At 40.3% G+C, this 24,713-nt stretch overlaps 1 protein-coding gene across 1 annotated transcript in view; it reads left to right on the forward strand.

Annotated features, from left to right (window-relative positions):
• BCAS1 (brain enriched myelin associated protein 1) overlaps window positions 1–21,597 on the forward strand; it is a gene marked incomplete at its 5' end in the record, with an annotated part of 44,406 nt that extends 22,809 nt beyond the window's left edge. The window contains 4 exon segments of the mRNA XM_082065785.1: window positions 7,431–7,598; window positions 12,150–12,215; window positions 15,466–15,732; window positions 20,551–21,597. Coding sequence (XP_081921911.1) covers window positions 7,431–7,598; window positions 12,150–12,215; window positions 15,466–15,732; window positions 20,551–20,625 — 576 coding nt within the window. The 3' untranslated portion in view covers window positions 20,626–21,597.
• Between the last annotated feature and the right edge of the window lie 3,116 nt (window positions 21,598–24,713).

Genomic DNA, 24,713 nt, shown 5'->3' on the forward strand with positions numbered 1-24,713 from the left:
GTATCCCACATGCTAAATGCATGAGGGGCATAAATGATATATGCAGTTAGAAATGTATATGTGAGCTTTGGGCAATCGCATATACACATGGCTAACAGCAGATAGACTACTGCAAAAGAACCTTATAAAACTGAAGTCTTTTAAGCCTCTCCATGCTATTTCCATGCTATTTTTGAATGGTATTACAGAAGAAGGAATATTACTCTGTCAATTCAACAGGCTTGTTAAAAATCCTACCAAGATTATAATATTCTTTACCAAATTACATTATTAATAGAGATATAGGTATAAAACCACATTTCATTTCTGAGAATTTTTGTATTTAGTTCCTAAAGTCTGAAAACCTGGAATCTGTTGAGCCTATTCTTATTCAATAGAGTGAGTTTCATAGCAGAATGGATCGGCCTTTAAGTTTGGGACTGAGGTCAATTGCTTGGCAACACACATTTTTTTTCTGAGGTTAAATAATGATTTCAACTAAAATTAGGACTGATTTTTGAAAATGTGGTTCCTGTTTCCATGATCTTTAGTGGTTTATAACCTGAAGGCTTATTCTTTTCTTGTTTCATTTGAGAGAGGAGCTGTACTGAACTTTACTGAATCACTCTGTTGAATAACTGCTTTCCTGGGCTCCTGTTCAAGTTCAAATCCCAGAAATGAACTGCTTCCAAATAATATAGCTATTATCGCTACGGAAACCACCTCTGAGTAGTCTGGCTTATTTGAAAACAGTGATGGGAAGCAGGATGTATGCTGAACATCAGGATGAAATAAGAAAAAAGAGGCCCTCTGGCAGATGGTTGTCTACAGTTTCAATGTAAAACTGAGAGTAATAAATCTGGTCTGAACTTCAGTATTTTCATAATGAAGTAACAAGACCTTTTGTGTATTTGAGAAAGGAAGAAAAAGCATAGAAGAAGGGAAAGTTTGCTTGCAGAAAAAATAGTGAAAACTTGCTCCTTGAAAGGGAAATTCTGGGATCTCAGACATCTCAAGGGTTTAACTCTTGCACCCAAATTTTGCCTTTCACTTCTGCTTGTTCATGATGATGGGTTTAATTTGTCCTACATCACCATTAAACTAAAGGTAATTACACCAGTGAATGGGAACTCTATAACTCTGAGTAGATGTTGGCTGCTACCAAAAGTATTAAGGGTCAGTTAAATAATTTACCTAAATGCATTAAACTACAAGAGTGTATGAAATCTGACTTTTAACTTTGCATAAACGAGGCCATTTCTGCTTAGTCAGGATGATTCCGAACCCAATAAGTTCTGAAACTTTTTGCAAGTTTTCTGGAGTAAATTTCCATAGTAGAGAACTTAATTTGTTCCTATGGATTTAAAAAAAAAAAACCCACAACAACAATAAAATCTGCCTACTTAAGCATTGAATCCTCACCTATAAAAGGCTGATGTTGCTTTACTGGATTTTCTTGATAGAGAATAATACTATTTCCTTTGATGGAAGACTTTGGTGACCCAGTCAGCTTGAAGCTAAAATATTTTAAAAAAGGACCATAGATGTTAAAAACAAAACATCCTGTCCTTAGACTACAGGTTAACATCAAACTCAGCTTGGTTTGAGGATTTTAGGGTTTTTTGTGTTTTTTATGTTTGTTTGGTTTTATTTTGTTGTTGTTGTTATGGTTTCGCTGTTTTTTTTCTGCAGTGATTTTATCTTTCTTTCTGGCACCCTTAATATACTGTCCTTTGCTAGGTTAGAGAAACAAACCAGGCAACTCCAAGTAGGTGTATAATTCAGTGACGTATCGTCTTTCCTTTTGAACTAACAAACAGCAACCACAACACTCGATAAATCCCGGATTCAGATCCAGCTCCTCTCTTTCCAGGCAGTCTCTCAAATATATATTCTGATGAGATTTCACTTCAAAGTAAAGCTAATGAAGTACCTGTCAACACGTTGCAGTTAATGCTGTTGCTCTGACTACAGATGAATAAATATGCAGAAGAAAAAGAAATAAAATGTTTATTCCACTCCTCGGATGGAAACCACTCTGATTCTATTTGCCCCATTTCCTGATCAGGCTGTACAAAAGTTTTCATGACTGTTACTCAAATGTTTGTTATACTAACATTTTTTTAAATACTAAGGAATATTAATAGAAAATTACAGTTAGTTATTTCATGTATTTGTGTTGGAAACCTGGGTTTCAAGACCTTGTAGATATCTGATCAGGGCAGAGAAACACGACACTTCATTTATATCTGATCAAAGCATGCCAGTAACTGATGAAGGAAAGTGATTGAGGGAGCATTATTTAGTAGACTACTCTGTGAATTATCTTTAAAGTGGATATATTTTTTTAAAAAAAACTAGAATTTTAAGCTGTTGCAATTCTGTTGCCATACAAGTGCAGAAAAACTGTGCTCCTCTTACTGAGGGGTATTTACGCACTGATAATACAAACAGCAAACTGGTTAGCTATTAAGTGAAGGAGAATAACACCTTTTATTGCTGAGCCTGCAACCATATTCTGACAGAGGAAAGCAAAGATTAATATTTGGGTGGAGTGTGTGAGATGTTAAAATTACCCAGGACTTACTAAGTTGCTGTATATTCTAGGATGGAAGCAGTATCAGGCAGGTGGGAAGGAGATTTTTGGTCTTTTTTTTTTTCTGGGTAAATGGATGAAAACACTTGAAAGATGATTCCCCCTGGTCGAGGGGGTGAGGAGGACAACAGGAAATGGGCTTTTGGGCCCAATTCACAACCCAACTGCTGGCACAGCTGCCATCCTCAACCCAGTGAGTAAATCCAGCAGAACTCAAGTCCGAACCAGGCTGCTGGGCTGCTTGCTTGGTGGGTTTAACCATAAGCTAACAGTTGTTAATACTAATTAATTAATGGTCTGAGCTGTCAGGGCTCCAGATCTGCTGGGTGGCACCTTCAGGCAGCAGCTGCAGGTCCCAGGGGCTGCAGGGTGGAGGTCCAAGGGCAGGTTGGTGGTAAAGCTGAGCTGCCTCCATCACCTTTGTGTTGGCAAAGGAGAGCAGGATGGGGCTTAAAGTCTCTCTCTGGCCCTCTCTGTGTCCTGCCTGTGAGCAGCAGGAACCGATCTCAAGCACGACTGCTCTTTTAAGTGGAAATTTCTTGAGTGAAAGGTCACCTCTTGTCTGTGTTGTTAAGATTAAAGCAAAGCTGCTTCCTACAGAAGGTATGACCCGGGAAAAACAGAAGAACGGTTCCCCGAGACTAATGAAATGTGGTGGAGAGTGCCAGCTCAGGCCCCAGCACAAGATCAAAGCAGGATACAGTGTTTACCTCAATTCTGAGCAAAGATGCAGCAAGCAAAAGGAAAACTCCTATCAAAGTTATCCAGGTCACAAAATAAGTTACACTCTCATAAGGAAAAAATTTATATGGTCAGGAACCTAGATAAGAAAGTGGTGTAGTAATAGTTCACCAAAACAATAGGAGAGTTTGTAAGAACCAGAAAGAGGACTCGAAGGGTAGAAATAAACTTTCTACCACAACATTTTTTAAGTAGGCTTATTACCAGAAGAAAATTAGTGACGCTATCATTAAATAAATAAAAGAATGCTTCCCAAACACAGGAAAACAGCCTAGTAAATGACTCTTATATTTGCTAGTAGTGTTTTATAAATTAAAATATTATTTTGAAAAAGAAAACACAGGTAGCTCTGTAATACGAAGAACAAAAGGTGGTGCTCTTCTAAGTCCTTCAAACAAATGTATCCTGAAATGTTTTCTGAGCTTGGCAGAGTGCCTTTAAAAAAAGAAAATGAAAATAACTCAATAGCACCTCTGTCTCCATGGGACATAACAGCAGTAGCTGCTGACTTAGGCTGAATTCATTACCATTTGTGTCTAAGGAAACTGGAGGCAGAATTTGGACCCATTAATTGGGTAACCTCAGCTGATGCAATTTATAGGTATAAGGTGATAATTTACACTTATGAGAACACTTATGCAATTAAGATTCATAAAGCTGATAGAGCTAGGCTGTTTGCAAATTATTATTATACACAAACTGCAGTTTCATCCTAAAGCTGGTCACAGAACTTGACATAATTTTTCTTCTTTTCTCCCAGGTGAAATAGAGAAAATGAGCCCCTTGCTCTAGAGAACAGTTTATGTTAATGTAACATCGTTCAAAGTTTATTGACTTTATCTTTGTCAGGTTCTTCCTATTACGCTTTCAATTCCTGCCAGAAACACCTTGGTGATTCTCTTGAACACACAAATGGAAAATTTTCTTCTAGCTTCCTGCAGGAAACAGGAACAAAATTTAAAAACTCTATTCTTAAAAGTATGTCACACAATACACCGTGGTTATGTGTCATCAGTCTCTAAGAAGCTGCCACGGTGGTCAGTCTTATTTGAGATGATCTGGTGATGTCTCTAGAGTTTCCTTTTGTTGCAGCATATTGTAATACTCCGATGTGATTGCACGGAAGTTGTGGAATCTCCAGCCTTGGAGATACTGAGAACTCAATAAGTACCTCAGCAACCTGATGCAACTCCTGCTTTGAGTAGGAGGTTGGACTGGGCCTCCAGAGATATCTTTGGGATCACAAAATCATAAAAGAAAAATCTTCAGCGTTAAGTCAGTCTTACAGAGGGAGATGTCTATACAGGAATGATTCCTGGAGATAATTACAATAAAGTTATCTCAATTTTTTAAATAGCAAGCCTAAGATCTCAAACAAGATAACCTGTAACTACTACAACAACTTCGATACGGCTAATAGAGTACCGAATTTAAAAGTGTAGGTATGTTGGATAGCTACGGTTAAAAAAAAAAAAAAATATAGATATATTAAAACAAGATTTAAGCTTTTCTAAAGTCTCCTATGGAATCCACGTGCAAAAAGTCACTGTTTACATTAAACCAATCAGTCTCACAACTGTTGACTATCACTCAGCTCTTTTCTTTATTAAAATAGAGGGTGCTTTCAGCATTGAGCATTTTGGCCCAGGATGCATTTGTTACCAGCAGTGACACTAACACCATTGCATGGACAGAGCGTGAGAGCCAAACCCCATTTGGGCTGCAGCTGTCGCAGCAGTGACGTGATCCCGAACCCTGAGCTCTGAACGATGAGCTTATCGAGTCACTGCTTCAACTCATGCCATCAATCATCTCCTTCAAGCAAATAGAGGGTGAATTGATTACATGTATGTGTGAATAGGCAGAAATATAGATTAAACTTATTATAGATTGATTATCTCAAAAATGTTCATAAATATAAATTAAATCTCCAGTTTCATGGGGAAGCAGGCTGTGATGCAGTCATCTCAAGCAGCAGGGGACAAGGAGTATTAATTCCCTCATCGTTCTTCTCCTCTTCCACCCCCAAAATGTTCATTTCTTCCACAAAAGGGTGAGGAACAAAGCATAATCTCTCATGCTGCTGTAGCCATCATGGTGAGTCCCCATCTTCCACCTTGCATGTGGGGACCCCAACTCAAAGAGAATATGGTAGAACTAAAAGGTATAATACAGAGAGAAAAATGCATAAATACATTGAATGGCTTCTGTATGAAGAACTACACAGATTAGGTTTTGCTTGTTTGTTTCGAGAGGTTTTTTTGCTCAGAAAGAGGTTGGCAGAAAGGAACGTGACAGCAGTGTACAGAATGACTACTGTAACAGAAAAGGAGAACAGGAAAGATCAGTCACGGCTCAAAATAAAAGTGGTAGAGTATCAAACAGAATTATTTTGTGACAAAATAAAATATAGTACTTTAAAAAAAAAAAAAAAAAAAGGACATTTTAGCTGTAGAATTCTTTCCTACAGGATGTTCCTGGATGTCAGGAATTTATATCAACCCAAAAAAATGTTTAGCTAAATTTCTGTAGGAAAAAAAAATCCACCAAGGGCTATTAAAGACATTACATGGGAATTGTTGAGTTGAAGACACTTGGAAAGCACATGAGGGCAGCAGTAGTGTGAGCTCCTGCTGGAAGGGGTAACAACTTTTTAGTGCTCTGAGACAGGCTATGGGGCTGGGGTGAATCTGTGGTGTTATCTTTTAGATTGTTCTTATGTTCATGTGGCTAAAATTAATTTGTACAGAATAATTATGAGTATGCTTTACATGTAAGTTTTGCAAGAATTTGTAAAAATAGCGAAATACAAATAATTGAGATTTATTTACAGCAGTTCTTTTGCATAATAACCATAGTATATATTTCAGCTCTAACCATGCAGTACTTTTAAGCAGCAGCATGTGTACAAATGCCAATACCTTGGGTAACTGCTTCAGTATTAGAGGCTGAGGTTGCAACTTGTCCTGCTTTAATAACATTCTGTACCTTTCTTCAATAGGCTGAGGAAGGGCTTGCTTCAGGTCCGATTACCTAGCTATTAGCATCATAGCTTCTTTTTATGGCAGAAAGATACTTCTTTACACAGTCACAGTGGGATAGGAATTGTCTGGTGGCTCTTGGGGGCACAGACAAATGTTATTTCCCAGGGCAGGTGGGTCATGTTTTCTGCTCTGCAGTTTTTGGTGTTCACTTAAACACACTGAGCATTGCCCAGGTAGCCTCGAGAAGGTTGTGGAATGAGACATGCAGGAGATTAATAAATAAATCTTACGGGGATCCATATTTCGGAGGAATTCACAAAACGCGCACCTCTGTTCAAAGCACTGTTAAAACAGAAGAAACTTTCCAGTAATAGACAAAAGCTCAGAGGGACCCAAAGCCCTTCTACAAAGAGAACGCTGCCGAGTACCCGGCAGCTTTTCCCTGAACACGAATGAGGGTCAACACTATCAAAGAGGGTGACTGTGACCCATGGGATTAGGTGAAATAATGGATGAGCTACTTAACTACCTCATACCTCAGGAAGTCGTTTATGTCTTTGCAACTGGGAACAGGAGCTGGTGTTGAGAATGTGACTGGCCTGAGAACACTGTGCGTGGACACTTCTATATTCAGTGAGAAAGGTGCTAAACAGCATTTAAACAATTAATAATGTCCACAGTGTGTCTTAATTAATCCTATTCCTGCTCTTATGTGCAGACTTCTGGGTACGATATTTCTCATTTTACTGGTTTTACCTGAGCATTGTCTTTGTAGGGCACACACCACTCTATGTAATTTCATTTAAACTTTCTTTTTAGAATTTTAATCAAAGATAAATTATTGTGTATGGGAAGTGGTACTGCAATTCAAGAAAGGCTATTTCTCCAACCTAAACAAGTGCTTTAAATCCCACCAGCTGACATAATAAATCAAAATCCTGAAGAAAGGTGTACAGATACAGCGAAGCTGCGAACGCTTTCATGCCACGTTTGTTTCTGATGTACTAACTTACTGTACTGTTGAAGCACTTTGGTTGAAAAAACAAACAAACAAACAAACTAGGTGATTAAGTCTGAATGTTTTAATGTTTTTTTCCCACTTTCTTAACATTTACCAAAACTAACCCCAGAACGCATCAGAAGAAGCGGAGATTGTAAGCAATGAGAAAGCAGATGCAACTTTAGAAGCCGTGGCTCCTGACAAAGTTGAGAGTAAGAGCCCAGAAGCTGCGGAAGTGAAACCTAGAAGAGAAGAAAGTAAAACCCCCAAAGCAAACCTGCGGAAGTTTTTTAAGTTGGTAAGTAAGCAAAACACCGAATTCGAGAGTTTAGACTGATGGGTTCGTTGCAAGCGATGGCAGAGCTTTTGAAAATGAGTTTGTAAGAGTGCGGGAGTGCAGCTCTGCCCGTTTCCAGCCCTTGTCACACACCCCAGCCCCGTGTGCCCCGCCACAGCCCCGGTGTCCCCCCCCACACCCCCCGTGTGCCCCCCTCGCGTTCCGCGTCCTGCACCGCCCCCTGGTGGCCCGGCCGGGAACAGCCCCGGTGGCCGCGTCCCCCCCACCCCGAGGTGGCCCAGGGCAGGTCAAGGGGCTCGATGCAGAATTCGCGAGTGTCGCCGAAGAGCCTCCAGCTTCTCAAGCCGCTTCTGCTGGGTGATGTGAGAGCTGGGCAGATCATCCTGGAGGAAAACAGCTACTCTTAGCTGCGGCAGCATCGAGCATCCCCGCACCACACTGTTGTCAAGTCCTGTGATTGCATCAGAGGGTCAGATTTTTAATAGTGAAACTTTTTTTTTGGCAGCTTATGTAAGTTAGCTAAACTGGCATGTAAAAGGATACAATTGCTGCTTCGAGGATGTCATACATTAGATGGAAAAAAAAAGGCACAAAGTAGAATCTAATCCTTCTTCCCGAAAGAAGGTGAGGTGATGGTGAGGCTGGTATCATCTTGTGGTTATGGGCTATAATCCTGACAGATCAGTGCATGAGCAGCAGCCAGGCAGCATTCCTCAAAAGAGTCTAGAAAAGTGGCAAGGAAAATAATCCAAGTCTAGAACTAACACTTATCTGATTAAAACTGTAGTAGACCCTGAGGATTTATATAGAAATTGATCTGTTTTGGCAAGGTTCACAAATGTGTATGAAAGATTTCTATTTTTTTAATCAATGCTGTTTTCAGGCAGCTACATGTTGTGGGAGTCAGAGTAGTTTATACATTAAAATGTGAAAAATGTAGTTTCTTGTAACACAATAGCAGAGGTTGTCTGAACTGTCTGCTCTCAGGTACATGCTGGTATAGAGCTGTGAACAGTTACATTGTGAATGGTTAAAACTCATGAGTCAGACCCTAGAATCCCAGGATGTCAGGGGTTGGAAGGGCCCTGGAAAGCTCATCCAGTGCAATCCCCCCATGGAGCAGGAACACCCAGATGAGGTTACACAGGAAGGTGTCCAGGCGGGTTGGAATGTCTGCAGAGAAGGAGACATAGAGGAACTCCATCCTTAGCACGTCTCACCTGAAGCACTGGGGATGAAATGATGTCTTCACGTGGTTGCATCTGTTCAACCTCTTTCACTTGCAAATCTGGACAAACCTCAGCCAACACCAAAAATATACCTCGTGGAGGAATCCTTCCTCCTTGCTGCAGATGAAGGAGCCATGAATAAGATAAGATCTTGATCAGAATGGGTACTTCTGTCTCTGAAACAAACTCTGCTTGTCAGTGGGAAGGATGTAGCTGGACTTCCTCAACAAAACCCAGGCTCTTGTTTACTGATATACTTAATGTTTAGTCTTCGTTCTGGCAAAAGATGGATTATTGTTCTGGCGTCTGAAAGAGATTGACTTTTAATTTTAGTTTAACATGATCATCTACTGGGTTTCTCTTCTGCCTGCAGAAGATGATCCCAAGGTATTCTGATAACACCTGCAGTTGTGTTACACAGGTTAACCACCCAGCTGCCTAAGGGAAGGTAGCTCAACTTAGAAGTCAAGATGGGACTCAGTTTAATTCTACTTCAGCCTCAGACAGGCAAGTCAGTTATTTGTCCATGTGTCCCAGCTTTGACATAATTTGCTCAGAAAGCACAAGCACAGACTGATAGCAAGTAAAACATTTAGATCCATCACACTACAGCTAACACTGTTGACACAAGGATAGCCACTGCAAAATCTAGGAGTAATTTACTCTGGGAAAGGCAATGTGTATCTCTGAGACTGGCTGCTGACTTGCTCAGTGCAGATGTCCCTTATTTGTGATGAATTGTTTGCAATTGCAAAGGTCAAGAAAGTGACTGCTGTGGTTAAAATGGGAGAGGGTTAACCAGTGCTATAAAAGCTATTGGGAAATTATTGAAATACATAAAGTATTAGTTTAAAGGCCTGTGGTTCAATGAGATGAAGAAATACCACTGTTCTTTTATCTAACTAGGCTACACATGAACGTGAAATGGTGCTGCCTGTTGAAAGGCACTCATGCCTCTTTATTCACAAATAACTACCTTATTTACTGGGTGGGGTAGATCAGGCCCCCTAAAGACCTCGAGTGGAGGTGAGCAGGTCTGAGAGCCCCTTAATGTCTAGAACACATCAGATTATGTGCACCCTGAAAGTTCCTGCTTTTCTCCATAGAATACACATGCAAAGCTAAGTAAGATAAATCCTTTCAAAATATCTGGTTTGAGATATATTGTGGAGATAAGAAGGGTGTAAAATGGCATTTTTTAATCAGAACGAGCAGAATTACCAACTGTGAACTGAGGCTGTAGCCTTTGTCCTCAGCCGGGGAGGTAACAGGCAGCAGGGTTGGTCTGAGATAGTGCTGAGTATGGCCGAATAAAGCGTCCTCTTTCTGCATCAAGGAAGATGCTCCCGAGGACAATATTTCTTTCTGGAATAACGTAAAGTTTATTTCCAGATTGTGTCCAGTGTCTGTGTTGGCCACACTTGCCCATGTAAATAAATTTTAAGTAATAAATAGTATCTGGAATGAAGAATAACTATTTTATGTTGTCCCTCCTTAATTTTCCTTCATCATTCATGAAAATGTAGCAAGTGTATTACCTGTCCCCACCCTCCTCCACTTAAAGATACGCTGATCCACCCCTACGGCTGCAGAAAGCAGAAAAGCCCTTTAGGGAGCTTGCAGCAGCAGCAATCCAAAAGTGACCAAAGGCAGGGACAGGAGGTCAGCAGCACTCAGAGAAATCCCTGTGAGCACCGCGGTGTTTGACTGAGGGCAAGAGGAAACTTTGTCTAGGCAAAGACCTTAAAGACTTTACTCTGTCACTATGTTCTTGTAAACAAAATAATGGATTGCTAAAGATTGGCTAAAGCAGGTGTTTTTTTTTATTTTTTGCCTTTTTGTTTTTGAGGAAAAAAGTAACAAAGTGATTACTGTTAGAGCACAAACTTTTTTTTTTTTTTTTCCAGAAGGCATTTTAAAGACTTACTGAAATAGAAACGCGCAGACTAGATCTTTTCACAACACATCGTCATGCACTCTGGACTGAGTTTCTGTCCTGTAACGTTAAGACAGACCACACTCTGCTTCCTCCCCTCCATTTCTGCATCCTCTTACACACAGATAAAGAGTCACGAGCATAAAGATACAAGAGACTGCGCAGCAGCATGTTCCAGAAAGAGATTTTTTCCCAGAATTTGTGACAAGTCATGAATTGTCATGGAGTAGGTTAGTTTTCTATCATGCTGCTGCTACATATTGGTTTTATGTGGTTTTATAAGAAAATCAGAGAATGATATAGGTCCTTGCAATAACACCTTACATAGGATCAAACTGATGCTGTTGTGCTTCAAGTAACAAATCTTCAAGCTGCAGAAAACCACAAACCCACCTGATCTATCTTTAGAACAAAAGTCACATCCTTTCATTGTTTTCATTGAACTTATACAATGAAAAATGGCATTTAAATTTGGGCACTTTGAATTTCTGGAGTTTGTTTTACTGCTAAGCTCCATGGTTTATATGGTGCTCAGGAGGATACCACGTTGCACCCTCTAACATGCTTTTTAATTAAATGTGTTCATACTATTCCTTCTGTTTATCTGGTGTTACTAATTGTAACTAAACCTTAATCTAATTGTCACAAATATTCTAATTTTTTTCTCATTGAGCTAGTTTTGCCAAACAGGTTTTTCTCATTTTAAAAAATAGATAGAAACAGGGGATCACGCCTTAAAAACCAACAAATTTCAGAGTGAGGGTTTGTTCTGAATGAGCCACCAGTGCCACAGGCTCAGGGTCTGCTCAGGCTGGGCAGGGGCACCAAGAAGGGCCATTCATTAGGTGTCTATGGAGAGAACGCACAGACTGGAAAGTAGAAATTGTGAGAAATGGATGCCGATGCTAAAATATAAAAATATATCCATAAAGCTGAGTGGGTTTTAATTATTCACGGGATATGCACTTAGTATGATCGTTAAATAGAAGTCCCACTAGATCTTATAAGACAGATTTGCCTCCGAAAAGCAAGCAAAAGCTCTTTCCTAGAAAACTCCAGTGGCAGGGCTGATAGCGCTGCCTTGTTTACTGGCTGATATGATCTCTGGTCTGCTGAGACCTCATTCATATTTCTCAAGCCTTAATGGGAAAATTGCCTTGCAAGAGGCAATCACTTCACATAGAAAAGAACCAGCAGAAATCTGCCTCGGAGATGTGGCTGTTTCAAAAATGGTGGCAGTTTCTGAAATGTCTGGTTTGATTTTAGTGTTGTGAAGAGTATCCTTAAAACAAACTTTGTATTTTTTGCTTCATGTGTGTTTTTGTATTGAGGTAATACCTCAAACAGCAACCCAGTTAGAAGTGCTATAATCCTTTGTTATTTTAGTCAGTCAAGGGTGCTGGAGGCACAACCGGTTCAGAAGAGGTAAATGGTCCAAGCCCCGATCACCAAGTAAGTGCCTGGATCTTTTCACTTTTTGGTGATGGGTTCTTGTCACCTACTTCAACTCAACTGTAGCTTTTGAAATGTAAAACTCACTGAAAGAAGGGTGCTCTGTGCTCGCTGAGCCTCATAGATTTACGTATTTCTTTATCTATTTATTTTATCTATTCATACAATTAAACAAGATTTTAAAGGGTTCCTACCAGATTTTTCCAGGTGTGTTCCTTTTCTTAACATTAGTGCGTTTATTTTCAATTTTATTCTTGTTTCTCTTGCTATTCTTTTACTTGCTGCATGTACCTTGGCTTCAGCAATGAAACTAAATACACACAGCTAGAATAATTTTGACTTTGTTGATTTACTTGTCTGCTGAGGAAAGGACCATTTAGGTGGAAACTCTACAGAACAGCAAGTAAAGCGAGAATGAAAACTGTTCACTGATGTTTAAAAAAAGCTACGTAAATAGTTTTTCTTATTCTGGTTTTGTTTCTTCTATGTTCATAAAAGCTAAACCAAAACTTTGCATGTTACATTCCTGGGTCTACCTTTTATCATTTTAATTAGCATCCAGTTGCCTTCCATTTTTTTAAATCAACTTATTGTCTTCCTTCTTCTCTCACTTGCAGTGGTGTAAATTAGCACAGTTTTATTGCACGGAAGAGCTCAAGGAAGGTTTATCTGCTATTGGCTTTTTCCTTTTTTAGAATTTCTGTGAAATGATCTTAAATGATGCTGTTGCATCTCTGGAATGCTGTGATTCTGCTTTGGTTTTCATCACCATCATTCTGTATGCTACAGAAATACACTACAACACCGATCCAAAATCTGCAGAAATTTAGGGGGTTGCCATTTGCACTTAAAAAGCAGCCTTGGATTAAGGTCTTCTGTAACACAATGGGGAAAAATAGTATCCTGCTAATCTTTTTCAAGTGGCATTGTCAATGTTGAGAGAGTAGAAGCAATCTGTCAGGTGCAGATCACCCTTTAAAATAAGAAACATTAACATGTTTCATTATTCATAGGCTTCACTTTGTATTTCCTGAGCTGCTCCCATCAATATAAAATATGCCAATTTCCTGCCTTTCATGGTTAATATGAAACACCTCAAAGAGATTATCTGATTGGATTTTTTTTTCTGTTATTTTGCCTGGAAAATCTATTATGAATATTTTTTTAAGCGTTTCGTTTGACTAACATCAAAGGCCCAAACCTGCTCACAGAAACAGCCCCAGTGCATCCAGTTCGGATTTGGCTGCGATATTGTAACCAAGGCACCTACACAGACACGTGTGTGGTGAGGAAGGCTCGACTCTCATTCTACAGCCGCAGAATAAACCCACAGATTTCACAGCATGTTAATAAGGGTTAGAAGTTGTTCTGGCACCTTTGAACTCAGACACATCCATTCTCATAACTGTATTTTTGGTGCTGTGGTTATTTTTGAATTGAATGTGCACATTTGCAGTTGTACCGAAGAGAAACATTTCTCAAGCGAGCTGAGGCAAATGAGAGTAAGAAGGATCTCGTCAAACTAGCCAGCGGGTTCAGCAACTGAGAGCTTCCCGTCTGATAGATAAAATGAGGGAGAAAGAAAGAGAATTGAATTTGGGTTGATGAAGTTCTGCTCATCCTTGTTCTGGGAGAGCTCCTGTATCACTTGGATGTTCAGAAGCGCATCCAGGCAGGTCTTTCTGCTCAAGGAAGGTGAACATGATGCGGGTGGTGTGTGGTGTCTGTGTAGCCCCAGACAACAGTTCTCCTGTACTCTGGGGTTACCGAATTTGCTTTAATAAACTATCGACACTCAGTTGGTGCCTGTACATGGTATATGTGGCTACTGACCACCTGCATCTCCAGGTTTCGTGTGCTGTCTTCATGTATCTCCTGCAGAACTAGAGCAAAGACCAGCTTCATTACTGTATTTTTTTAAGTCTAAAAGCAGATAAATCTAGATGGAAGCAAATATACACCCACATATGTCTGTCCTTTGGAATAGGAAATAGTTAAATAAAAGCACACATTTTGTCAAGGATTTAAGCCTACTGGTCAAGACAGTATTGAATGGTTATAGCTTTTGTAATTTAAATGTGGTAAGAAAGGCAAATCAAGTGAAAAGGGCCAGTGGTAGTATTTCTACCCCCTCTCATTCTTGTTTCTCCAAAATTAGAGTGGCTTGAGGTGTTTTTCAATTTTTAAAATAGATATGAGAGATGTGTTTGCATTCTGTTTCTCTAGAGTGTCTGCTTTCAGGTTTTTCTCTGAAATCATGCTATCTAAAAGTGGTTTTGTTTTTAACAAATCTAAGTTTATCATGTGAGCATATAACCCTAGGCCTTTAGAAGAACACCAGGTGTTTCAAGACTCATGGCAAAATCCCCAAAATTGGAAAGTTACACAGCATTAAGCTCTGGGCCATGCCCTGTGAACAGATAAAAGATCTCCAGCTTTTCAACATGGTCAATTTGTGTGCTATTTTAATTATCATGTTAATAAATAAGGCAACATGATTTTATGCATAAGAAAAAAAAAGAAAACCTCATTTGCAAACAGATTTCCTAGCGAAAACATATCTAGTCATTTGCTACTCTGCAAACAGTGACAGTTTTGTTGTCTTATCCTTTGTTTGCCAGATATTATTTTTCTCCTGTGAACTTCAAACATATCCCATACTTCTGAGTTTCAGAATCTCTTCCTTTACTATAAATAGGTGCTCTGTCTTTGTGTTTGTCTTTGGAATATTTGCTGTCTCTTCTTGTGTGCTTTTACATGAAATTTTCTACAACGCTGTGGCCAAACTCTATGTTAATCATTTGGTGGAGTGTTGCAGTTTTATAGCTGACTTGCTTTCATCCTTTAATTTATCTTTCTCTTGCACTTTTTGGGTGCTTTCAGAGCCTGGGATGCAAAAGCTGGGGCAGTCTGTTGGCAGTGCACGCTTGTGACTCTGTGTCTTCCCGTGCATGTTTTCTGCCTCCTAAAACAGCCTCAGCATAGACATATATGTAAATAAAGCAAGTCTATGCAGGGATGGTTTGATCTTGCAGTCTTTGCTCATGTAATTCTACCAGCTCCCTGGGAGTCCTTCCCCAAGTCAAAGCTGCAGGAGTTCATCCCAAACTCTGTAAATGAAAACTTGTTGGACAGCAGGATTTCTCCCTGCCAGGTGGCCTTTCATTTTTTTTTTTAACATATTTATGGATCGCTTTCTAAAATGTTTACGTTACGCACTAAAAATAACCCTTGTTTGAAACTGCTTTAGACATTGAACTCCACAGAGAGGCCAGTTGCCCCAGCTGAAAGTGAACCTGTGGGCCAAAAGAGCAAAGAGAGTTCAAAAGACAAGAAGTCCCCGGCGGAGCTGAGCAAGCAGAAAGGCAGCAAACAGGAGCCCAGGGAGCAGCCGGACTCGCGGGAGCAGCCGGCAGCCGAGACCGACTCCATCCAGAACGGAGGAGACACTGCCAAGGAACCCTCCTTCAAGAAGACAGAGAAGAGGCAGTCACTCGGAGGGTTTTTTAAGGGCCTTGTACGTTAACTTGATCTTATCCTTTTTAGTAGTTTTTCAGCTGATTTAAGCACCCAGCCTGCAAGCTGTTAACTATGTGAGGTTTGTGCTCCGCCGGAGTGCAACTGCACAAGCAGCTTGCAGGGCTGAGACCAGATGAGAGCAAAGGAGAGAAAACTTGGGCCTCAGGGTACTGATTCACAGGCAGGCATGGTTTAATACGGCAGGGTTACAGTCGTTCCCACAACCCTGTTTTAGAGGTTCATGCCTTGTCTACAGGGATGAGTCAACTCTTCCTGTAGCTGGTACTGAACCACCTACAAATTAGTGTGTTTATTGAGGAAAAGTAGAGGTGGTGCTGGTTTACGGGAGTAACGTGCCTGCCATGGGGGACGTTCAGCTGCTGCTTCAGAGCAGCCAGGACATCCCTGCAAGGTGAGAAGTCCCTGCAAGGACAAAATCAACGTAGACCACTGGGTGGGTGGGAACCAGCATAGTGGTCACAAGTTAAGCACCTTGTGTTAGCAATCAGTTACAGACTAGTAAAAGCGCACCAAAGAAAATTATACATAATATTTTTTCTCCCTGCTTTATTTTGTTAAATCTTACCCTAAATTTGCTATGCCACTTTCACTAAAACCTGAAATGTAGAAATTACAGTATTTAGCATTCTAAAAATCTGGGTTTCTATAAGGCTTGGATTTACCGACGTAGCTAGTGGTTCCTCAGACAATTAAATAGATGGAAACTTTGTTTTCCCCCTTGTCCATATTCAAAGGCCGATGTAGAAACTAAAGCACAACTTAGACCCCTGATTGCCTCTCAACTGTCTGCAAGAGCTTTCCATTGCTTTTTATAAATCAGTTGGAAGGATGCAGTTTGTTCCTCTGTCCTCACACTGTCCCAAGAGCAATAGGGTCATTTTCAGCATCTTTTGGGAACCTTGTGTGTAAACTGAGTGTCATCTCGAATGTCAAGTGATGTAAAGAACCTAAACAGATTTGTCTGTTACCTGCAGTGATTCCTAGTGAATCTGGCCCCCTGAGGGACATGACATGCAGCTTTTCTTCCTTCTTCCCTACCCTGCTTCTAGGGCTGTCAGGAAAGGACACGACAGCGAGGCAATCCTCCAGGCCTGAAAGAAGAAAGGTCAAGAAATATATAGTGAAATGGCAATGCAGATTTTAAAATTAGCCTTGTTAGGACACTGGGCTATAAAGTTAGGCTGCCATGCAGACCAGTATGACTCATGCAGACACAGATGTTTTTCCACATCATAAGAAGTGTTTAATTTGCACGCATTTCACAGAATTACTATGTATCCTACCGAGGGCAATTTGCATTACCAAAATAATTATATATTAGAAGGGGAATTAAGAATGAAAGAAAAATAACTTTCTGCAATATTCATTAGCAACAGTTCAGCCACTTCTGCTTGCTGTTTCACCCCATTTGTTCTGAGCTAAAATCCTCGCCCACCACAAAATCAGTGGGATTTTCCTGTAGTTTCAATGGAGCAAGGAAATCCTGGAGTTACCTGGAGTAACCACAACTCGCCTTGGCTTCCACTCATCTTGACTCCCAGTGAAGTCAAAAGGAGAAATCTTTTTGCCCAGCGCAATCTTTCATGTATTTTAACAATAGATACAAATTTAGAATTATTCCAGAAAGAGAGATATGAGGAAGTGCAAGCGAGGGAGTAAACATGCTTTCAAGTGCAAGTTCATGAAAGGCACAGAGAGGAGCAGGAAAGGTGTCTCTGATTTAAAATACAAGAAAAAGTTTTTTGATCAAGAGAGGAGATGACGGAGAGGTAAAAAGACCATTTGAGGGAAAAATGCAGAATAAATATAGAGGAAGTAGAGATGTTCTGTGAGATATTTGTGCTTGCTCAAGTAGTATGCCAGATAGTTTGGCTGCATAGTTCCTTATCTTCTGTTGCAATTATAGAGGCCAACAGTATTCCTACAGCTTCCCTCTCCCATTAACAGAGGATGGCACTTAACAAAAAAAGAAAAGTTTTTGGTGATAACAGTTTAGCTGATTTGATCAGTTTATTGTGCTTTTGAACTGGAAGGCAGAGGCGGGGGGAACACAAAGAGGTCTGTGTATAGAAAATCTGTCTCAGAAAATGACTACCTCTTTTTGAATATCCCCAAGAAGATTACCCACACCTAAGATACCTAGTTCTGCAATGATAATCTACACATCTCCTAGGCAATCATACTAAGTCCCAGGAAGGTGTAATCATTAATCTAAAAGTATTAGATCACACAAAAAACAATGCCAGAATTTTAATTTGAAGACAACAGCTCCAATATCTGGTAACAACTCATCAGAAATATTAAGCTTTATGCTGATAAAATGGAAGCAGGAGATATTTAAGAGGGGATCCAGCAGACCTTACATGCTCACACAGCCTGTGCCCACTGAGATCTTCCTAATTTCTGGTGAGCTATTTCCACAGCAGCTGTTTTAACACCACTCTGTCGATTCCTCTGGGAAAAGGCACCGAGTACGAGGATGTCAGAGTGCAGGAATGCAGCCCACGAGAACACGTCGGTTCAAGCATCAGCTGAAACTTTTGATTCAAACGGAGCCACTTATGCAAGCAAACAGTGTCACAGCCCAGCTGCGTGGTTTTAGCGCAGACGATGAGGTCCAATGGCTGTTCCTGTGGTAAAAGAGATTAATTTATAAAGTATATAAAATGCAAAGGTATTTAGTGAGCCTTAGAAAGATTAGATTAGAGAAGAAGAAAAAAGATTAATGGCATTGTTTTCTGAGCTGGAATAACTCATACTTAATTTGTCACAAGCTGGGAGTGCTTAGCATGTGGAAACTATTCTGACCTGTTCTGATCAGAGTAGCTGGTATATTGACACAAACTTCTCCTGAGCACAAGCTGGAAAAAAAAATATACTCCAATACTATGACATTCCCGTGTGTGCACTTTAAAGTGTTCTGCCCAAAATAATACATTCCAGATTAGCTGTCCCAAATGCAGACAACTTCCACAGCACCGAAAGGGGTTCTGCAGAGTAACTGAGAGCTGGTGGTACTTGTGCCTCTGAATCAGACGCAAAGCTGGAATTTGCCCGTTAAAAGGGCAGGAACAAAGTTCTTTATTTCACACTGAGCTTGGAAATTCCAGTTTAACAAGAATCATCAGACAGCCTCCCTCAAAGCTTCCTGCTTTAATCAGCAACCACCTTGAAAATGGGTGCAGCAGGGGGACTGTCGTATAAGCAAATAACAAATGATACTTCTGCAAATGTCCTAAATGAGCCAAAATGGGGATTTTCTGAAGTACACTTCCCTTTCTCTGCTTGTCCCTCCACCCATTTATAGGAAGAATGGCAAATAGTATCATCGTGTTTCCTAGATCAGTCTAGAGCGCACTTAAAATCTTCATGCATCAGACAGAAACAGCTACAGTTTACAGACTCCATTATTCTTGTAATATGTGAAATCTTCTAACTGATGTGTAGGGTTTTAGGGTTGCTGGATAAATTTGGGATGACTAGCTTGTTTGGTATTGTTTGATGGATACTAGAAACTATTACATTTTTTAACATGTCCTCCATTTGTTGCCACATATAAGTGGCCAAAACACTTTATTCTGTTCTAGAGCGTCTTCCAAACTCAACACCAATGTAAGCAGAAGCAAACCCACTGCAGCCAGCTAAGCTGCATGAGATTACAGTTAGTTTAAGACAAGGGATTCTTTTAGTCCATTGTGATTTTTGGCTGCTCTTTTTTATACTTAGATTTTCAAAGGTGAAAAGTTAAAAGAATATCAGTGAGGTGGAGTCTAATCGGTATAAAAAACCCACTGTCTCTGCTTTCCTGAAGGAGATGAGCAAGTTCAGCTCCTTCACTGCCTGGGTCTGACACAGAACAGCCCTATGGTGACCTGAAGTGATGAGTCAGCTTTCCAGTGTGAAACTCACTGTGTGAAAGGACAACTCGTGTATGATTCTGCACAGTTTCTATTCTAGGGAGAGCACGCAGCAGTCACCTTTAGCTTTGCCACGCTGTTTTTTCTGTTTAGCACGTAATGACTTAAGCATCTGGCTACAAACAGGATTGGCATCCTATGCAATGTTATCAGTGACCTCTGAAACAGTGTTTGTGGATCGATTTTGCTGTTGTGTTCTGAAGTTCTGATGGCTTCAAGGCCAGTGAAATTAGTTCAAGGCATCTTAAGACAAGTTTTTATCAATTACTAGTCAAAAATTTAGTTGGTATAGCTAGATCTATGTATTTCCTTCATCTAAGCCAGATTAGTGTCTTGAACTGGTTCCAAAATCAGAATTATCTTTGTAGTGTAAAAAAAGGTTTTCACTCTTGCATTATCAAACACCTGTCATGCTTAAAAGTATTTAACGTTCCTTTAACTCAGAGCAGACCAAGGCTGGCTATAATACATTATTAATCATGCTCGAAGGACTCTTAGCATGGTTTCAGCAAACCGTTTAAGCCAGGGAAATTTTAGAGAAAGTTATGTCAAAACTACAATACTACAAGTACACAGCAACATGTCTCTGGTATGTTAATCCAGTTTCTAAATACAATTGCTTTCCATGCTGACTGGTATAATTATATTAAAATAACCAACACATTTAGGCAAAGCTTCAATCAGTAGCTTTCTGGGATTATCATTATACAGATGGTGCTTATATACTTATGCATATCAAATACCGGGCAAACTAAGAAAAGCAGAGAGGTGAAATAAGTGGAAAATATCTGGTAGCAAAACTCTAACACATTAATCCCAGATTTAACTGTTCTGAAACATTTGAAAATTTTTATAAATGTCTGCATCTTATTCCGCAGGGTTCCAAAAGGATGTCTGATGCAGAAGTGCAAACAGATCCAGTGTCCATCCTACCTGCTGGAAAATCCAAGTAATGAATCTGCTTGGCTGCTGAACGATCAGCAGCTCTCTCTAAGCTCCCTTGCAGTAGAGATGACTCATTATTTTCCTTTACATGGCAGTCATCAAATGCCTGAGGCTAAAGCAAACACTGGTGTATCATTTAAGGTATATCATTTACAGGGTTTGTTCATCAGATGTTAGAAAGCAACTCTAAAGATCATTGAGCAATGTGTAGTATATTTGAAGAAAGACCATGTGGATGATTTCAAGTCTATAGAGGGTAGAGTATGTAAGGTGAGAAAGCGGCAGTAAATTCAATAAATGGCAGAAAAAAAATGCATGTGACAAAGGAATGCAGTTTGTGCAGCAAGGCATGAGCAGCAAATCCTCAGCTTTAGAGAACTTTAAAGCAGCCGGGAAAAAAACTAAAAAAAAAAATCTCCTTTGATAAATGTTATACTTAAATGTAAAAACAACCAAGCCACCTTTTGTGGTTTTCAATAGAGCTGAAATTAGCAAAAAGTCTGCAGTATAATTGAATCAGTGGTTATAAAGCTTCATCTTGGTTATTAATGTAAATTAAAACGCTAAAATGCAAAGGCTTTCCATGATTGAGACAACTTCTCTTTTATCTTGGTGAGGTGGGATAACAAATTAAAAACTCTTTAAGGTTCTAATAGAACACAAGGGGGCACCCGCGGCCCCCCCGTAGCCCTAACGCCAAGGCTGTACCTACAATCCTGGTATTAATGTTTTTCAGATGATAGGAAACTTAGTTATTTCATCAAATATTTGTTTATATCCTTACTTGTAATTAATCCTAATAAAAACCAAAATCCAGGCACCTCCCTGCTTCACAAGACTCCTGTAATAACTGTAGTTAATAAATTTTACAGAAAATTAAGATTACTGTGGTTTATTCAACTCTGGGCTAACCTGGGCAGGGAACTGTGGGCCTGACATTTTAATCCACACTAGCATCTGAATGATAGAGTACTGTATATTTTGACCATATTATGATTAAATAAATGAATACTTACCCTTTTAAAAAATCATTTGCTGCTTTAATATTCAAACAAAGTTTGTGATTTACATCACTGTTTCCTGATGACTGATGTGACATTAATGCATAAATCAACACATAAAAACCCTGCCTGTTAAGTTAATAGATGTCATTCTTCATTTGAGTAAAGACGGAAATCAACTGGAAATCAAGCGAGAATTCTGTAAAATCTGCAGAATTAGATTTCTAAGTAGTCATAGAAGACAGAGGTAAAAGAGCCTTGTTTCTCCCTAGGAGCCATTGTAGGGAGGTGGTATTTTTGCACTGGCCTCTGCAAACCCGTGGACTTGTGGTGGACACCAAACCTTGCCAGTGGTTCTATGCACAGAGAGCACAGACAAAAGATCCTTTAGTTGTAATAGTACTTTCTGTTCTCCTTCCTAGCACAATGGGCCTTTGATGCCGTATAAAGTGATATCAATCAAGAGTGACTGCTTACAGATTTCAAACCTGATTTGTAACGACCTACTTCTAATCTCTGCAGGACAAGTGACTTCTGTGCATCCCCATTTATGGTGGCATGAGAGAAAATTTAGGCTTGTTATACCCAGTTTTGCTCCACAAAAGAATTCTCAGGCTCTGTCTACACTACAAGAGTAAACAGCTTTAATTAAAGTCAATGCATATAAAGCTACATACATTGAGGCAACCACCCTGGTTACATACTGGTGTTAAAGTGCCAGATGTCAGCATAGCAAATGTTAGCAGAAAAGAGGAATAAGCTATCATGCCATTTGTTGACTTCACACTGCTGTAATTGCCTCTGTATTAGAATAGCAACTAAGTGATTTTCAAATAAAAATATTCTCTGTCTAATTAACGATATTATAGGCTGTATATATATTATTATATTACAGTGTAGATATTATTATTATTATTATTATTATTAGGATTGATCAGGCCTTCAGTGGGAGAAAAAAGCCTTTTCCTTAGTCCACAGTTTAGGAGCAGGTTTGCACTGATTGAATTCTGTATTCCTGAGGCAATTGGGACTGCTGACCATGTGATTTGACCATATCGCTTGGCAATGGGGCTAATTTCAGGAATCAGGAAATCCTCTTGGCAGAAAATCAAGAAAAACAGTAAGTTTGACTGTGGATGTCCCTTATGCCACCAAGCTATTATTGCAGATGAAACAACGGTTAGTGCTGGCACTGCCTCCCACGTAGAAACTCCCCGTTTTGCTTGATTCTTCTCTGATAACAGGAACAACACAAGCTTTGAAGTGAGTCGGCCTTGTCATAAAGCAGCAACACATGGAGCCCCAAGAGGAAGAAAGGTCTTAGGAGATGCATCCACAGTTAAGTTGAGCTTCCTCATTCCACGTGCCATATAAGAAACATGAAAGTACAGTTTTTATGTTCAAGCCTGGTAAAGTTTAATGAGTTGTTTGGAAATCAAAGCTTTGGAAGAGGCTGCAATCCAAGACAAAAAAGAAGAGCAGCCAAAGCAATAGCTTGCATTTAGACTCTGTTGTCAACAAATAAGCTCTACTTTTATGCATAGGCTCTTTTGAGGGGTATTGAAGCAGGTCAGACTATTTCAAGGATTTTAAGGTGTGCTTCATGTAGGCATTTCGGAAGAATTTTAAGAAGCTAATGCACTCTCATAAATATAAAAATCCCAGTGCACAGATGAGTTGTGGCTGTGGGTATCGACTCCATTTGTGGGGCTGGAGATGGAATAGCTCTAACTTCAGTATACTTGTTTGAGAACATCAGTGGAGAATCTGGATTTGGATTTCAAATTGCTACTTCTCTTGTAAGAAATGTGTCTCTCTAACAGACAGATGTTTAGCTCTCCCCTATGTAAAAGAGCATGTTCCCAGCTGAGGGTCAGAGCTCTGTCACACGTGTCCTGCTGTCGCTGGGATGAGCCCTCAGTGAGCTAGTCCCACCATTGAAGCACAGAGAAGCGAGCAGCTTCACAGCAGGTTGGGTGCTGCAGGTTTTCGTAACCTGAAAGCGAATTATCTCCCATGAAAGTCTATCTGAGTTCAATTGTTCTTCTCTGGAAGCTGTCTAGATGTTTAACCTCATTGCACTTCAGGAAGGTTTTTATAGATAACTCCTGGTAAAACTGCCCTGTGCCGACTGTTATGATGCACAGCCCAAGCAGAACAACCTGGTTTGTGGTATTAAACAGTTGGCATGTTAATTGTGTGCGTAACTGACAGCTGATTACCAGCACACACAATACAGGTAATTGCACTTTAGCAGCTAATATTTACTTGTTGTAAGCATTGTCTACAGACCCTTGCCCAAAAAACTGTCCAACTTGTCCCAAGGTCACCCATCCCTGTCCCCAAGGTAGGGAGGAGAACTGGCAGAGTTGTCACACTTCCCCCCACATTTTAGGGTATAGAGGGAAACTGAGGCAGGGCTGAGGGCAGGGCCTGGCCCGTGTCTGTGCTCAGGGACGGTACGTTTATGGCTGTTGTCACCCAGCCTGGCTTTTCCCTAGCGGGACCACTGGGACAGGGCCTGTTTGTGGCTGCAAAATGGCCACAAAGTGTAAGGAATGGCTCGGTGGGTCACAGAAAGGAAGAGACCCCGTTGCCTGCGACCTGCGGGGGCTGAAGTGCTGCTGTGCAGGCTGGTGCCAGCGTGGTGCTGGCTGTGTGTGGGGGTACCACCACCCCTCGGTGTCCCACCACCTCATCCTCGTCCTCCAGTCCTGCTTTGCCTCCTCAACCTGCTGCTCCTGCCCTGACCAAAGTGTGGGGACTGCCGAGGAGTTCCTGCAGATCCCAGGTCCTGCAGAATATATGCCTGAAAGTATCATATAATTATACTCTTGTTCCTGCATAATAGGATCTTTGGAGGTTCCCGTTGGGCCGCCTGTCTGCTGAACCACTTATTCTGTTGAATTGTGTGCATCCATCCATCTATCAATCACACTGTGTTTGCATTCCCAGAGAGGTTTGCAAAGCAATAACCACCTCTGAGAGTATCTAGAAAGTACAGACTTTCTCCCTGTTGACCGTATCAGACCTGTGTCTACCCTCAGCCTGGTGTTAAGCTGAAGCAGCCTTCCCATTGGGAATCTGATTAGGAT

This window comes from Streptopelia decaocto (genome assembly GCF_964273445.1).
Source record: "Streptopelia decaocto genome assembly, chromosome: 14".
In the NCBI taxonomy this organism is placed as follows: domain Eukaryota; kingdom Metazoa; phylum Chordata; class Aves; order Columbiformes; family Columbidae; genus Streptopelia; species Streptopelia decaocto.